This window comes from Thalassophryne amazonica, chromosome 19, assembly GCF_902500255.1.
Source record: "Thalassophryne amazonica chromosome 19, fThaAma1.1, whole genome shotgun sequence".
Lineage (NCBI taxonomy): Eukaryota > Metazoa > Chordata > Actinopteri > Batrachoidiformes > Batrachoididae > Thalassophryne > Thalassophryne amazonica.
Window position 1 is genome coordinate 68,845,974 of NC_047121.1, and position 15,910 is coordinate 68,861,883.

General features: G+C 43.4%; 1 protein-coding gene across 1 annotated transcript in view; it reads right to left on the reverse strand.

Moving 5' to 3' along the window:
• Window positions 1-7,000: 7,000 nt before the first annotated feature.
• The window catches only part of rpap1 (RNA polymerase II associated protein 1), a 29,518-nt gene continuing 20,608 nt past the window's right edge, over window positions 7,001-15,910 (reverse strand). The window contains exons 21-27 of the mRNA XM_034159350.1: window positions 15,512-15,654; window positions 14,923-15,343; window positions 14,638-14,756; window positions 14,317-14,548; window positions 12,154-12,330; window positions 11,505-11,561; window positions 7,001-10,842 (exon numbers count right to left, since the gene is read on the reverse strand). Coding sequence (XP_034015241.1) covers window positions 10,690-10,842; window positions 11,505-11,561; window positions 12,154-12,330; window positions 14,317-14,548; window positions 14,638-14,756; window positions 14,923-15,343; window positions 15,512-15,654 — 1,302 coding nt within the window. The 3' untranslated portion in view covers window positions 7,001-10,689. The remainder of the gene's footprint in view (window positions 10,843-11,504; window positions 11,562-12,153; window positions 12,331-14,316; window positions 14,549-14,637; window positions 14,757-14,922; window positions 15,344-15,511; window positions 15,655-15,910) is intronic.

Below are 15,910 nucleotides of genomic sequence, written 5' to 3' on the forward strand. Positions count from 1 at the left end.
TTTCTACAAAATTAAACAACTGAATGAACATCCGCCGAGGCTGGTAATTCCATAATTTTTGCCAGGGGTTGTATATAAAGGGAGAAAAGTAGGGGGCCGAAGACAGATCCCTGTGAAACCCCAAATTTCATAGCACTAAGGTTAGAGGTAGTGTTATCATATAAAACAGTGAGAGCGAATGGGCAGGTATGACGTCAACCACGCAAGGGCACTTCCAGTAATCCCAAAGTAATACAGGACTTTTAATGAAATCATCAAAAGTCTGTAGTGCGCTGCCATATTACAACCAGTAATCCGGTTTGAAGTTTCTGGATGCAGATGAATGGAGATGTTTAAAGAAACATTTGTTCCTCTTTAAAGCTTTAAGAATTTATAAAATCATAATTGCACAGTTGAAAGAAAACATGCCTAACTTTTACTTTTTTGCCAGTGGACACTCCACAACGATTACATTCACAATGATTATTAGAGACTGCGTGCACGACTGCGTAGCACTAACTACAGTGGTGTGAAAACATTTGGGAACACTTGGGCTTTTACAAATGAGTTTATATGACATCAATTAAAATAAATAAATCAGGCTTTTGTATATTAAGTATCATAAAAATTAGGTTCACTGAACTCACATAAAAAATAAAGCTCTAGAATATGATGTCAATTAAGTACGAATATCTACCGGTACACCCAAACCCCTTCATACTAGTTGCTTACATATATTATACATGAGAAGAAGTAAATCATTTGTGATGAAGTACCTCAGCTAACAAACTGGTCTTTCCATCATGCACATCTTCACATGGCGTGCTTCTATTATGTGACGTTTCACTGAAACCCCACCCACCGCTTTTAGAACTTGCACTTACAAGACACATGGACCAACAAGATGAATGCTATGTAGACACCCCCCACCCCCCAATGAAACCTGCAAAACTTTTGTTTATGGGACTATAATAAAGGAACACATAAGTATGGGCACCATTCCATAATACTACTATATCATCATCTTTACGCAAACCTTTTCACATCACCGCACTATGTTTTGGTGTTCATCTACAGTCTGGCTCATAAGTATTTCGATAATGACCATTTATTTCTAATTTTACCATGTACACCACCGTTGTGGCAATCCCTTAGTGGTGAGGAAGACCGTCTCTTGCTCGATTCCTGGACAGGATGGTGGACATGGAGATGGCTGAACAGGCCCACGCTTGATGCACGTTTCTGACAAAGGCTGCATGAAGTTTCTGCCAGCCAGGATCTTGCTATCTCCCCTTCCACTTTCTTCTCTGTCTCCTGCCTGTGTCGTCTGCATTTTTTCAAACACTTCCACTCCCGTGTGGATCATCGCTCACCAGGTGCCTTGGTCCCTCGCTTGTTCTTCCAGGTCTTCCAGTCGATGGAGCAGCTCTTGGGTTGGGTTGTGTTTCTGGAGGTTCTTGTAGTTTTTCTTCTGTCTTTCTCTGGACAGTTTTCCTTTGCTCAGCTGGGAGTAGAAAATCTGACTGGTAAGTCAGGTATCATTCATCCTCACGATGTGACACCCCCCCCACCGAAGCTGGTTCTTGATGATGATCCACTCAATGCTGATACACTCAATGCTTTGGAGATGGGTTCAGCCAGGATGCTGATGCTGGTATGACAGTCGTCCCACCTGATGCAGAGGATACTCCTCAGGCAGTGTTGGGGGGTCTCTAGGTGGCGGCAGTCGATGGTCCAGGTCTCAAATCCGTATAGCAGGGTTGGCATGACAACAGCTTTGTAGATGGGGATTTCTATTTCATGTCGAACGACTCTGTTGTTGAAAACACGGGTGCAAAGGTGGCCAAAGGTAGTTCCTGCACATTTGAGCCTGTGTTGGATCTTGTCATCTCATCATTTAAGCCGGTGTTGGATCTTGTCATCTCATCATTTGATGACACAATGATCAAATGCCCAGGTATGGAAAGTGGGTCATTTCTTCCAGGACCTGTTTGTCTTCTTCAGGTTGATGTGAAGACCAAGCTTGGTGTCAGCTTCATCGAAGGTTTCAAGGATTTTCTGAAGACCTTCTTCCATGAAAGACGCTGCTGTCGTCAGCGTACTGGAAGTCCAGGAGCAAAGTGATGGTGATTTTGTTCTTGGCCCTCAGTCGGCTCAGGCTGAAGAGCTTTCCATCCGTTCTGTACATGATGGCAATTAATGGTGGGACCTTGTCCTTGATCAACTTGTACACCACCACAATGGAGTTGAAATAAAACAATCAAGATGTGCTTGTAGTGTCGACTTTCAGCTTTAATTCAAGGTATTTATCAAAAACACTGCATTAACCAGAGGAATTACAGCCATCTTTATCCACGGTCCATGCATTTTTAGAGATCATCAGTCAATGGACAGATTCAACATTAGGATTATTTGTGATATAAGCATCACCTGTTTTCTTTGGAGAACTCAGGGGATGGATACATGAACTTTCCCAAGTCACTATGTCTTGGGCTTCATTTACATCAATCATTAAGAAATACACACACAATATCACATATATATATCTGCTTTCCTAATGATGTGTGTTAAAAAGTTATCCAAAGATAATAGTCCATGTATCCAAAACAACTCCAACTCCAACATTCTTAGCCCTGTGTACCTGAGCAATAAAGATCTTGGGAAGTATCTGAAGTCATTTTGATCATTCAAGGATGTGAAAATTCTGGACAGATGAAACACTGCTTCTGGGCCCAGTTTCATAAAGCAGTCTAATCTTGTTGTCGAATAAACTCACTTAGTTGACTGATTTTTTGACATTAGTCGTTGCACAAAGCTTTTAGTTGGATAAAGTTTCACGTTACCCGACTAAAGTTTTTAGTCTGGTACAGAGGAGGCTAATGCTGCGTTTACACATAACGACGACAAGTCACGAATGCCACGAAGTACACATTCTTAGCCACTGATCACGAATGTGATGATTCGGGGCAGAGGCGTCAGGTGTCCTCAGGAACTGCTGCAACCTGTTACCACACGTTATGATTAATGGCACATGTTGCTGGAGAATCAGGAACCATTACGCACGGTCAAGAATAGTGTTCCATGTTGTGGCGCACTATTGCGCGTAACAGCGCATCGTTAAGTTCTGTCACGTTGTGAACAAGCTGAATTGTCTCCACACACACTGTTATGTGTCGGACGCAGCTCGGAGAACCGACCAGCGTTTGAAGAACCCAGTATGAAATAAGCAGAGCACGGTACAAAGGCTAACTGAATTTAATACATAACAGTGATACATAAAAAACAAAGTGCGGTCTGGCGTGGTGCGCTCCCAGCAGCGCTAACGGTCCGGAGCCAGAAGCTGTTCGGACCCAAGGACCCCGTCGACACCCCCCAGGTGGCCGCAACAAACAGAGTCTGTGAAAGAAGGAACCATTATGTGAGTCCACACTCTACACACAGAGAAAACACTTAAAGGCGTACAAACAGCAAACACTTCCTGGCTTGATTACTAATCAACTTCCCAACCTGCAGGCATGGAACATCCAGTTCACAAAACTCCACTGCAGTGGAAGTCGATACATGACTAACATACAGCTCAATATAAAAAGGTGCGAGGGACACCACATTTACTGACTGTATAAATGTTAGTCACAAAATCTAACGTACCTCAGGAAGTGTGCTGACGAGCGTGAGACCTCACCCCCTCCTCTTTCACAGACCGTGCATCAAACCTGGACGTTCTCTGCATCCACTGATGATGAGATGGCTCCCGAGACGACGATCTCACCCGTCTGGTCACAAGGTCGAGTCTCTGGCAAATACACACTGTGCACTCCAGTCTTAAATGCCACCATGTTCCAATCCATGCAGATGCACCTCAGCTGTGAGTCCTGATGAGCCGCAGGTGATCAGCCTCAGGTGATCAGGGTGAGGTCCTGATAAACTCAGCAACACAGCCACTCAGTTCCAAATGCAAGCCACCTGGAAGGAAAAACAAAAGACAGAAACAAAAAGGCAGCCAGGCCCCCCAGCCATACAACACACACACCCATATTCATCCAACCAAATTCAGATCACTCCAGTTTTTCAGAAGAACTTTGTGACTGCATGCGTAGTTGGGCTCTGTGCCATGGAGTGGTGCAGAGAGGAGGAGGAGGACAGAGCCAGATGTGTGGCTTCACGCGGCTCTCGTCTCGCCCATTTTCCCAAACATCAGGCACATGCAGCAGGTGGAACACCTGCAGGAGCGCGCTGAAGAGCACTGAAATTAGACTTTTAGCTGACTTGGTGTCAGCAATCAAACTGAATGCGGTGCAGCAGGGTTTAATTGTGTGCACGCTTCTTCCTCCACCGGACTGGAGGAGGTGCAGAGATGTCTGGCTGCACGTGAGTCTCCTCTCGCTCCTCTGGTTCCTCAGACTCGTTCTCCCGCTCATCGGTTACAACAGCAGGTGGAACACCTGCAGGAGCGCCCTGAGGAGCTTCAGCAGGAACTGTGGAACGACATTTGAAGCCGAGCTTAATTGTGTGCACGTGACAGAAAACTGATTTGTCGTTGTGCGCAGTGAAATGTGACGCCGCTTACAAGTCGTGTCAAAACTTGACAGTTTCCGTGTCACTTCGTAATAACGCGTGACAGTTTGGGCTCCAAGAACCATCACAGGAACCACTACCAACATTGTCACGTTCTATTAAGGATCAATACTCATCAAGACGGATCAATACGCTCAGCTGCGACCTCCACGACATGAGACGAAATGAGGGTGGTGTGTGACATTCGTGGAAGATTTTTTGACAGGCAAAAACATGCTCCACAAATATCAAGAATATCACACACCAACACGCACTATTAAGAAACCTATTCAGATGCGTTAGGTCACATTAAGAATGTCAGGAATGTGTCAGGAATGACAGAAAAATGACATTCGTAACGCGTCTTGGTTATGTGTAAACGCACCTTAAGCTTACTTTAGTCTACAAAACGTCAGTGTCTTACCTCAAAAAAACGGCGGCTATCATGTACCACCACTTTCTGGAACACTCAAGAGCACCCCTACATCACTCACATTCTTTCAAAAGGAGAGCTTCCTCCGCTTTTGGTCATAGTTGCAACAGACGACTGTCATGATGTGTTTGTGACAGTTCTCACATGAGCCACCGGGTGTCGCTGTTACGATGAGCAATGTGTGCACAAAAAGGCTTGATGGAAGTGTAGAAGAAGAAACTGAAGAGTGAAACGGCTAGACTAAAGCCCTGTTTACACATAGACGGTTTTGTCGGCGGGTAGTACGTAGACCGAAGTTCGCGGTAGTTCAGGCTGTTTTCGCTGTGGAAAGGGGCGGAGCATTTCGCCGGCGTTTTGAGCGCCGTACTAGCCGCAAATACGCGGATAAAACACCGCTAAATCCGCCGAATAAAGCGGTGTTTTGACGCCGTAGCATCCGGCACACGTCAGGCAACGGGGGTTAATACCCAGTTCTTTCCTTTACAATCGCAGGTTAAGACGTGTGAGAATGGCGGTGTTCTGCTGTCACTGATAATGCCCTGTGTACCGCTGGATTTATCCAGGCAAATCCTGCGTTACTCCAGAAACTTTTGCATATAGGCACCGCCCCCAGAGTATAATAGGCTGAAGCAGCTGTCACTGCAGGGGGAGGGAGCTCATCTCTCAGCCTTTTCTTCTCCTTCCTTTTTCCCCTCCTCAACGTGTTGCTCGTCTCCACCACAGGCCTCTCCTCTGCTTCTGAACCAGACCTCTTGGTAAGTCCTTGCCGCTGCCAATTTTCTTTTAGGAGGCATACTGGAGCTTCTCTGCAAAAATATCTGGAGCTGGCCGCGAGTGAGAGGCCTGCATGCAGCACGCTAGCATTTTTATACTGACCGCCACCTATCGACTGTTTGGAAGGCTGTTAACCGGGAGGTGGCGTTTAAGAACGGCGTACTGTCCGCTAGCGCCGCTGTTTTGTCTGCCTCTGTCGCCGGTTAAAACGCCTTTGAGGATGCCGATGTGGGCTCTATCGCCGTTTTACACGCCATTGGTTAGGGATACAACGCCGGCCGCCAATTACGGCGGTGTAAACTGCAGCACTACAGGAAGGGGCAGGATGAAACGGCGATTAAAAAGTATCAAACGCCGTTGTTCGCGTTGTCTCTGTCATCACGCGAATTCTCTGGGAGCGCTCGTGGAATTATTCGACATGTTGAATAATTTTTTCAATGATTCCCGGTAAAGCCGGAACTAAGCCACGTCCCCTAGTGCCAGCGTTGACAACGGCGTTTGATCCTTAAGACGGCCAAAAACTGTTCCAGGACGCTTCCGGGAGCTCTTACCATCTATGTGTAAACGGGGCTTAAGAGCTAAGCAAGTCATTCTGCTGTTCATATGGGTCCGTAAATGTTAATAAAGCCAATTAATGAACCAAAGGCTGGATAGTTCATGACAATGACCAACCCGGAAGTAAACAAAGCGATTTCGCACTGGAGCCGTCTCTTGGCAACGGCACATGCGAGGCCGTTATGCCTGTGAAAACCGTTGACTAAGGTAAGATGACTAATCTACAAGTTTAACCATTGATGTGAAACGGTGATTAGATGGATAATGTTGGGCGACTAACTGTAGATGACTAAGTAAGTTTAGCAGACTGAAAGTGTCATGATTTGCCCCTGTTCAGTCCTCAACAGTTATGTTTTTCTGTCAGTCTGTCCTTATTGAGTTCTTTTTGATCATCTGTTTATGTTGCTTTTGTCACAGCTTGTTGTTTTCTGTTCATCACACTTCAGCCACATCTTGAGTTCCATTCTTGTTTAGTTTAGCTTTGATCCAGTTTTTGATTGTTTCATGTTTGCTTTTGTCACTAGTTTGATTTGTCAGGTTTACCACATTAGTCTTTGGTTGTATTATTTGTGTCAGTTCTGTTCCAGTTTCAGCCTTTGATTTTCTTGTTGCCTTCTTTCCTGTTTTATTAATCTTTTCTTGTCAAGATTCCATGCGTCCTTTGTTCATTAGTTCTTCTCGGTCTTGTTATTTTAATATTGCTAGTTTATTAGTCATGTCCATGTTGTCACTGCACTCCCTTGTCTACACTCATCTCTGTTCTCATGTATTCATGCCTAGATTCATTTGTATCATTGTCTCCCTCTGATCACTGCACTCTCTTGTCCTGCACCTGCACTTCCTCATCTCTGTTGGCCACACCCGTTTTGTCTGTCATCTCCTCACCCACTTGTCACTGCACTTTCTTGCCTCAGTGCCTCTCATCTTTGTTTGTTCACGCCCTCCTCCTGCCAGCTCACACCTGTTTCACATCACTGCTAATTATCTTCTGTGTATTTAAACCCTTTGAGTTGTGTGTTCTGCACTTGTTCGTTGATGTTCTGTCTCCGTTCCCGCTCACGTACCTTAGTTCCTAGCCATAGGTCTTTGTTGCCTACCGTGCCTGTTTTTCATGACCTCACCTTTGTCTCAGCCCTTGTAACTCTGTTTGCCGTGCTCTGACCTCAGCCTGTATTTTTTGACGACGTCCTTGCTTTACACCTGCCTGTACCTTTGCCTCGCCGACTGCCTTTTTGTGTACCAGACCCACTGCCTAAATTTTCAATAAAGCCTTTTATATCCTACCACCTGCTTGTGAGTCTGCATTGTGCCTCCTACCTCCTGCTGTGCCCAGCTCTCCTGAAAATCATGACAGAAAGATTAGATTACTTTATGAAACCGGGTCCAGGTGTCAGCTGCAGTTCCCTACAACCCTGAGTAGCACCACTTCGTTGGCAATTACCCCTCTAGGTGCCGCACATAACTTTGACAACTGCTTGGTTTGTGAGAAACTACTTTTTAGCAATGCCACCATAGGAGGACAGTGGAACATGCTTACCAACTTCTTGACCTCTATGTAACTATGTTTGAATGCATGTTAGCAAGATTGGCCTGCAGTCCATTTAGTGGCGCTGCTCTCCACCAAGTCATTCGATTGCCAGTGAGGGCCTTGGTCTTACAAAATGCACCAATTGACTTATAAGGCCTGAGTGGACACCAGCGTTGGCCACACAGCTACTAGGCTAAGGTAAGCTGCTAACTTAAAACACTTGGCTACCTTTAGTGAGACTAACAACACTAGTGAGGTTAGGACACATTTTCACCTCTTCAGTGGCAACAGGACATGGTTCTGTCTTTTAGACTACCCTGTACAACTCTATCATATGGCCAGTTAGCCAGAGTGTTTGCATAAAAAATCAGCACTGCACCAATTCATTTTGTTTTGTCTTGGGTGAAAAGCTGGACCCCAAAATGTAAAATCCCTTTAAATTACCCTTTAAATTTGGAAGGACTTGTAGGCCAAAGTTTGTTGCTACAAATTTACAACTAAAAATCACTCCCTGAATGTATGTTGTTTCACTTTATTTTGTTTGTATGTTTTCTATAAATAAAAAAGTGACATTCCAGACAAAGATAAATGGATGAAGTAGGCATAAATCAGTAATGCATAAAGTATTCCAAAGTCAGTTTATGTAAGAATGCTTGTTTAAAAATGACTGTATAAGTTCTTCAGAATGTGCAGAGACATTAATACTCTGCAGCTGGTCTGGATTGCTAGATGTTTTGATGATTATCTGCTCACTAAATAAACGTAAAAGCAGGAGCATATAAAACATTACAGCCTCTTACAGAAATCTTCCAAATCTGACTCACACAGGAAACAGAGCCGCTTGAGTTGAAAATAAGCGGGTTTATGTTTGTGAAAGTCTTTGTGTTATAAATCAGCATCAGTGTGAGGAATCATTACTGTAAATCCAGACAGATCCACTTTAATTTGACTGAAGCCACAAACATGACATAAGCCATCAAACAGAAACAGGCGCCAATTCAGTAAAAAATATATATTCATGTACTCTTCTCTTGGTCTTTTACAGTGACTTGTAAAATAATAAAGATAAATGTATGTAAAATTGCATTTAACCACACATACGACAGTTAGAGGCATTTGATGTCAAACAAGAACAGAGAGGTCTGCATGAAAATGTATCGTGTTCTCAGGCCGGTGTCCTGTTGCCGATTTTTGACCCCAATTCAAATTTTGAGGAAACTGGTCCGGATTTGTTAAAAAGGCAGGCAAAATCCCGATTAAATAGTATTATATGACCACTTATGAATTAAAGTAACCATTGAATGAGTATTGTAGTTCACTGACGAGTATGTACGAGTCCCATCACATGAGGGTTTGTGTACATGTGCACAAAGATACGCCTCTGTTATTAACACACTTCTCCCACAAAGCAAAACCGTGTCCGATTACATCTCAAAACGGTCTTCTACTACAGAGCACAACATGTTTTTCATGGGATTTATATTCCACGGGAGAATCAGAACAAAGGTTTCTGCACAGAGAACAGTCTCAGTTACTGGATGTCCATCATCACATACTTTTGCAAAAATAGTACCCCGGCTCTGGACAAATAACATCCAACTATTCACTGTTTTGGATAATGGTGTATTCCGACGTCACAAAATTTTAAACATGTACAGAAATTTCTTGATTTCTCACAACACTACTTTTACCACCACTTATACCTCATCCCATTATTTTTTTTGTGACAATAATATAGAGAATCGGGAATCATAAACTGGCAATGGGAGACATCAAAATTTAATGGAAACTAGAGCCTGGCCAATATATTTGTTGCCTGACAATATGAGCCGATGTGAGTCTTTCACAAAAATATCAGCATTATTTCTGAAGACAAGTATACTTTGATTTTTACAAAATAAGGCTGGGACCTCCATCACCATTTTGCCGCATTAGCAACAAGAGACAAAGGCAAAGTGACCAGCTGCCAGTCATTTTCAATCAGAGTGGGTCTTTTACAGTCACAAGAGACAAGTGGCTGCTATGCTGCCAGCTAGCGGTGGGCAAAAGTAGATGAGAATTCTATTTTATGCAAAATGCTGACCAATGCAGCACAGAGACTCCCAATCCAAGTGAAGGCAGCAGCATAGCAATGGGATACAGGTGTGAGGTAGGTTAGTTGGTTTTGGTTTTATTTATAGTTATTTATAATAAAGTTCATGTTTAAACTGTAAAACATCAATCCTTAATTACATGTTTTTGTCATAAAGGTTTTGATAATGAAATGTTACAAAATCATTCCGATGTTTTATGTATATATTGACAAATATAATGGTATTGTAATTTTTTGTTATTCCCTAATATCGATATCAGCCACCCAAAAAAATCTGTATCGGTCAAACTCTAGTGGAAAGTTTGCCACATTGCATCTCCACATCATTTGTATTAAAACCTTTAGCTAGTACATCATGTTTGTGGGGGGGGGTTTTTTCTGTTGCTAACGTGGACCTTTGTGAATCCACTGTTGATGTACCAACAACTGTTCTGACTTCAGAACAAAAACTCCACTAAACCCAATGCTGAGGGAGATTAAAATAATCTCTAAAACATGTTATTTATCCGGAACGGCAACTGATAAATGCACTCAGGTTTCATTTCCTGTAAATCACAACAACTATGATTTTTCCATCTTTGATGTTCAGACGTGGCATTTGTGGTGTTAAAAATATATATGTCTCACTTTCTCTCCCACTGCCACCTTTTCTGTCCCAGCATCCCCTCCTGTGCTCTTTATTTCTCTTTCCATTTGCTTCCACTTGCACACTGTCCGGCCAAACCTATTATTTGCAGCAAGCTACCTTTATTTTATTCCAGTCCGCTGCTCTCCTCAGTCTCCTTTGTCACTGCCACCGCCGTCCTGCAGTCTCACAACGCTCTCCAAATGCTTAGCCCTAATGGAAGGCAACTGTTTGTACATATCAAAGCCAAACTCTGAGTGTGGCTGCGGCAGGCGGAACAGCAACAGGTGGCTTCTTAAAACCTGAACATGCAGAGACAGAACAAAACATCTTAAAAATCTCTCTGTTTAAAAAGTTTTTAAAAGTGAAAAAAAAATAAATAAAAAATTCAACTCAATTTATTTATATCGTGCCAAATAACATGTGGCCACATGTGCTTCAAAAGGGTAAGATCTAACTTTACCAAGAAATTAGACAATCTGGTAATAATTTCACTTTTTACAGCAATCATAAATGGTGTTATTTTGGCAAATCTTAAAAAACAAAAAATCTTTCAAACCCACCGGAGGTTTGTGGTTTTCAAAGGTTAAAATGAGGTTTGCAACTCTTTAACAAATAAATTTCTTGCATGGACTTTGAGAACTGATTCAGGGTCATTTTGGGGTGCTGAATCCGAATCTGGGCTCAGATTTCCTCTATCATGTCAGGTGTTTTGCAATCTGCATGTTCCATATTGATGGATTACATAAAACTCACAAGTTTGATGCACAAATGCATGATGCTTTTGTGCATCATGCACAAAAGCACAAAAGCAGCTTCAAAAGCATAGTTTTTAAACCAGGTTCGTGAAATGTGAACAAGAGTCATAATATAGTTTATGGCACCATATAGTTTATGTGTGCAGGAAAGATCAGAGTGAGATGGTTGTAAAGACTAAAAGAGGGAAGCGGTGGAAGAAGCGTACCGTATCAGTCAGGTAGTAGATTTTCCTCAACATGCTGCAGCGAGCAGCTTCGACCTCCTGGAAAATATGTGGCAATTAAAGAACAAAGATCATGACACACTTTCCTATTTGACACAAACTCTTCACCTGCATATCAGCATCGCCGCTATAACTTACTCTCTGTACTGAAGATGAAAAATATACATTTCTTAAACTGACACATGCACCCAAACTCTTTCATTCTCCTCAAACCACAGACTGGTAAACAAGAAAGGAGATGATTCATTTTGCATTAGACTGCAGCACTGACAGAGAATCTACGAGGTGATGCTCACGTTTTGCAGCCCTTTCATCATAAAGATTTATTCCCTAACAAAAACCCATAAAAACATCATTTTCTGCAAAACCATCGGTTGATTGGGTGCAGCTGCAGTCTCGATTGGGCTAAATGGTTACACATGCCTTTGCTTTCACTGTGATAGATTCAAAGATACAATAACACATCTTGTACAAAAACATCAAACAACTGTGGGGAAAAAGGACAATGGACTTGATTCAAACAGGCTGCATTTACGTGTTTGTTGCTCGGGATGAGCAACAAACTCTGATAAGAATTTGCACGTTTGTCCAGGGTTCCAACAGTGTTTCCAAAAGCGTGAGCACGCTGTACCTGCTCTGCAGCTTCCTGAGAGAAGATGAAAGCGTTGATGTGAGACAGGGCGACCACATATAAAACGGGACACCAGCCAGGCTTCAGGGTCCCTGTCACCAAACAGCGGAAGTAGAGACGTAGGAGAGGAAGGGAGTCTTCAGGAGGCGAGGTGAACCGCTCGATGGGGATGGACAGCTTGGTTGTCCGGAAGAAGAGACACAAGATTATCAAAATAAAACTCAGTCATGCAATTAATGACCAGTAAGATACTCAATACAGGTACTCTCCGTGCATGTCCACAGTGGTTATTATAAAGTACGACTTGGGGGAACATGGACTTTATCACTGTAAATGCTGCAGATGTCGCCATTTGAATTGCCAGCAGATTCATTTACCATCACAATGAGGTGAACCAGGAATAGATGACTGGTAGGCAAGCTGGAAAAGGATGCTTCAAGCTGCAGCAAGAACTAATAAAGTAAAGGCCAACAGTTCTTCTGCTTCAGGTGAACTCAATTGATGCAACACAATGACTGAGGATGTCAACATGCCCAAAACGTCCTGATGAATTTCGGGTCTACAGAGACATTCCGAACAGACTGTCCAATGTGATGGGGGTTTCTGGGAGAAAATGAGCAATAATTGTAACAATTGCAGCACATCTGGGTGCAATTTGGTCTATTCTGAGATGAGAACATTGCCGTTGTTATATTAGCAGTTTTACTGATGTACGTTTGCAGAAATGTTGATCCTTTACCCTTGTACTTACACAAGGGCAGTGGCCAAGTGGTTAAGTACATTTGCTTCCAGAGCAGAATGTCCACCCATGCCCATTCATGTAATGTGGAGTTGTGTCAGGAAAAGCAGCTGGTGTGAAACTTGTGCCAAATCAACATGCAGATCCACCTCTGATCTGCTGTCATGACCCCGAGTTAAAACAAGGGAGAAGCAGAAGGAACTTATTACATGCCGTTGCATTTATTTCTCACATCTTTTCTTTTCAAAGTGCACAATGAAATTTGGAACAAATCATCTGATAATGGAAACCATTCATTTATAGCATCAAAAACTCCTGTTTCATGAGAAGAAAGTGAGACTGAGACAAAGTAAATGCAGTCTGGATTGGACGTCTATGACAATCCCAACTGTCAAAGTGGTCACGGTTGCACAGAACATGGCTGGACACATCCAAGATTGTAAATGAAGAGACTGAAGTGACACTCCCTCTGTGCTCTGAGCTTTTCTGTCCCCCGTTTACATTTTCGAGTGCATGTTGATTGCAAGAGATTTCCACGAGTGCACATTTAGTGCATGTGAGTTGTTCCCTGTTGCCCCTTCCTTCATTTATAAAGAGACAGCTGCAATCACCACCTACCACGTAACTGCTGAACTTTTTTCAAACTGTCAGATGACAGCTATTTCCCAGAAATATGGGCAAAAATCATTCTGATGCTTAAATAAATAAAATAAAGGAAACAAGAATGCCTCTGATCAAGAATGTGGTCAAAACTAGATTACAGATATGTTATTACAGTTTGGGGGTTTGAGGAGGAGAGGCCGAGGAGGGAAGATGTGCTTATATCCTGAAATGCAACAATAATGCAGCAACTAGTAGCACAAAAAACATTTCTAGCACCTTTGTAAAAACAACAACAACCAAAAAAGCTGTCTAAATGCTCTACTGTATCGACATGCCCTCAGCTGTTCACACCACACTAAATAAAACCACCGCAACACTTTCACAAGGCGTGATGTGAACGGCAAACACTTACGAAACGCAATACCTAGACTTGATTTATGGTTTAAACATGTTCCTAATCTTTAAGGGGTGCACAATCCTGTGCAAGCCCTTTCATCATGGAACCTCAACAGCTTTGGTTTTAAAACACTTTCACTGTGATGCCCACTCAGGAAAAAAAAAGCTGTTATCTGTTGGAAAACAGAAAGCAGCTGGAAATGTGAAAAAGTAGCCTACACAGTCAATGTGGAGCAGTTGCTGGTGGTGCCAAAGAATAAATGCGGGAGACACAAAGCAGACCCAGAAAAGGTCCCGACATTATTACATTAGACGTCAAATTCACAGTTCGGTTGCAGCCGCTGACAAACCTGTCAATAAAACAGTTACAGTGAAAAAGAGTGTCAGATCAAATACGATTGAAAATAAGACACAGGCATCATTACCTCTTCCAGAGTGACCCCTAATGACCTCAGCATGCCCATATGTTCTCCAAAAACATCCAGCCTCATGGTGGCGCTGTACCTCCTCTCCAGAGGCAAGAGCACCCAGCAGCCAAACAGTCGGTCTCCAAAGGACACGGCTTCATACTGAGCTAGGAGGGCCGAATACAAATCCTGGAATGATGCCAGACCAGGAGGCGGGATGTCCAGGTCCAAAGAGTCCAGCCTGGACATCCTGGGTATGAGAAAGTTTTGATTTATCAGGATCTCGCCCACCTTTAAATTAAGCAGCAAGGAAGATAAAGTATTTGTGTTTCATCTGACCTGGTAAGGAGACGAAACAGACCCCAGAGCAGTTTCTGAACAGGTTTCTCAAGGAACAAGTCGCTGGAACACAGGAAGATGCAGGACAGGCGCGCAAATTTGGCAACGGGGGGAATCACCTACAACAAGACAAAATGTCATTGACAAATAAAGTGTGAGAAAGAAGCTTGGATATTATATTAAAGGACATGATAAACTAACAAATAAAGCAAATTAACCATCAGTTCGGTGTTATTTTGTAGCCACAGAAAGTGTTTTCAGGATGAACCTGTGACCTCCACGAACCTTCAGTGCCTCCTCCCTCCACACCTCCAGCAGCAGCAGCCACTGCAGACAGTGCGTCACATCCTGCAGAGCGCCCTGAGGGAGCTCCTCTACCTGCTGTACACCTCCCCTGCTGACCCCAGCGCCCTCGTACAGGCTGACCAGCGGGAGGAAAGGCCAATCGGAGGGCAGGGTGGGACCACTGAGCTCTGGCAGCAAATGGGATTTGATCCAAGGGTTGCGGCTGAGCAGAGAATCGCGAGAAACCATTACAGACATCTCCAAGTAGGCCAGGTGAGTGAGGAAGCAGCCACGGATGAGTGGTAGATGGACACAGGCTTCCCTCAGGAGGGCGCCGACCGTCTGCAGAGACGGAGACGTTTCCTCTTGGAGCTTCAACTCCCCGATCTCAACGGCTTCGGGTCCTCCACTCTGACCCTCTCTGAAAGACAGAAACACTAACTCCTGAAACACGTAAGGCTGAAATGTGTCACGTGTTCCAAAAAGACAACTTATTTTGACAAATTAGAAATATCAACCCTATTTTTTTCAGCTGTTAATTATTTTAAACCTCCTGCATTAAATGTGATGAGTAAAATTAAAACCTCACACTATAAAGTCCTTGCTGAAGATGATGGTGGACAGCAGTTCATGTGCCAGATACTCGCTGCCCGGTAACAACCATGACATGAGTAGCAGCGCCACCTTGTGGTACAGGGCAGCATGTTTGACCATTTCAGGCTCAATGGGAACCTGGGAAAAGAAAACACAATCGCAATGACATCAATGAGGATCCATGACAACGACACATCCAGGAATACACGACAACTAGGAATCGATACAAAAGGTGTTCAGCTCAACTACATTTCTATAAGTAGATTTGATCGCACAGTAAGTGTATTTGTTATTACTTTATTTAAACATGTGCACTTTTAATTCTGACAACCTCATGGCAGACCATATCTCAGCACACACACACACCCCACCCCCAGCGATCTTTGGCGCTCCT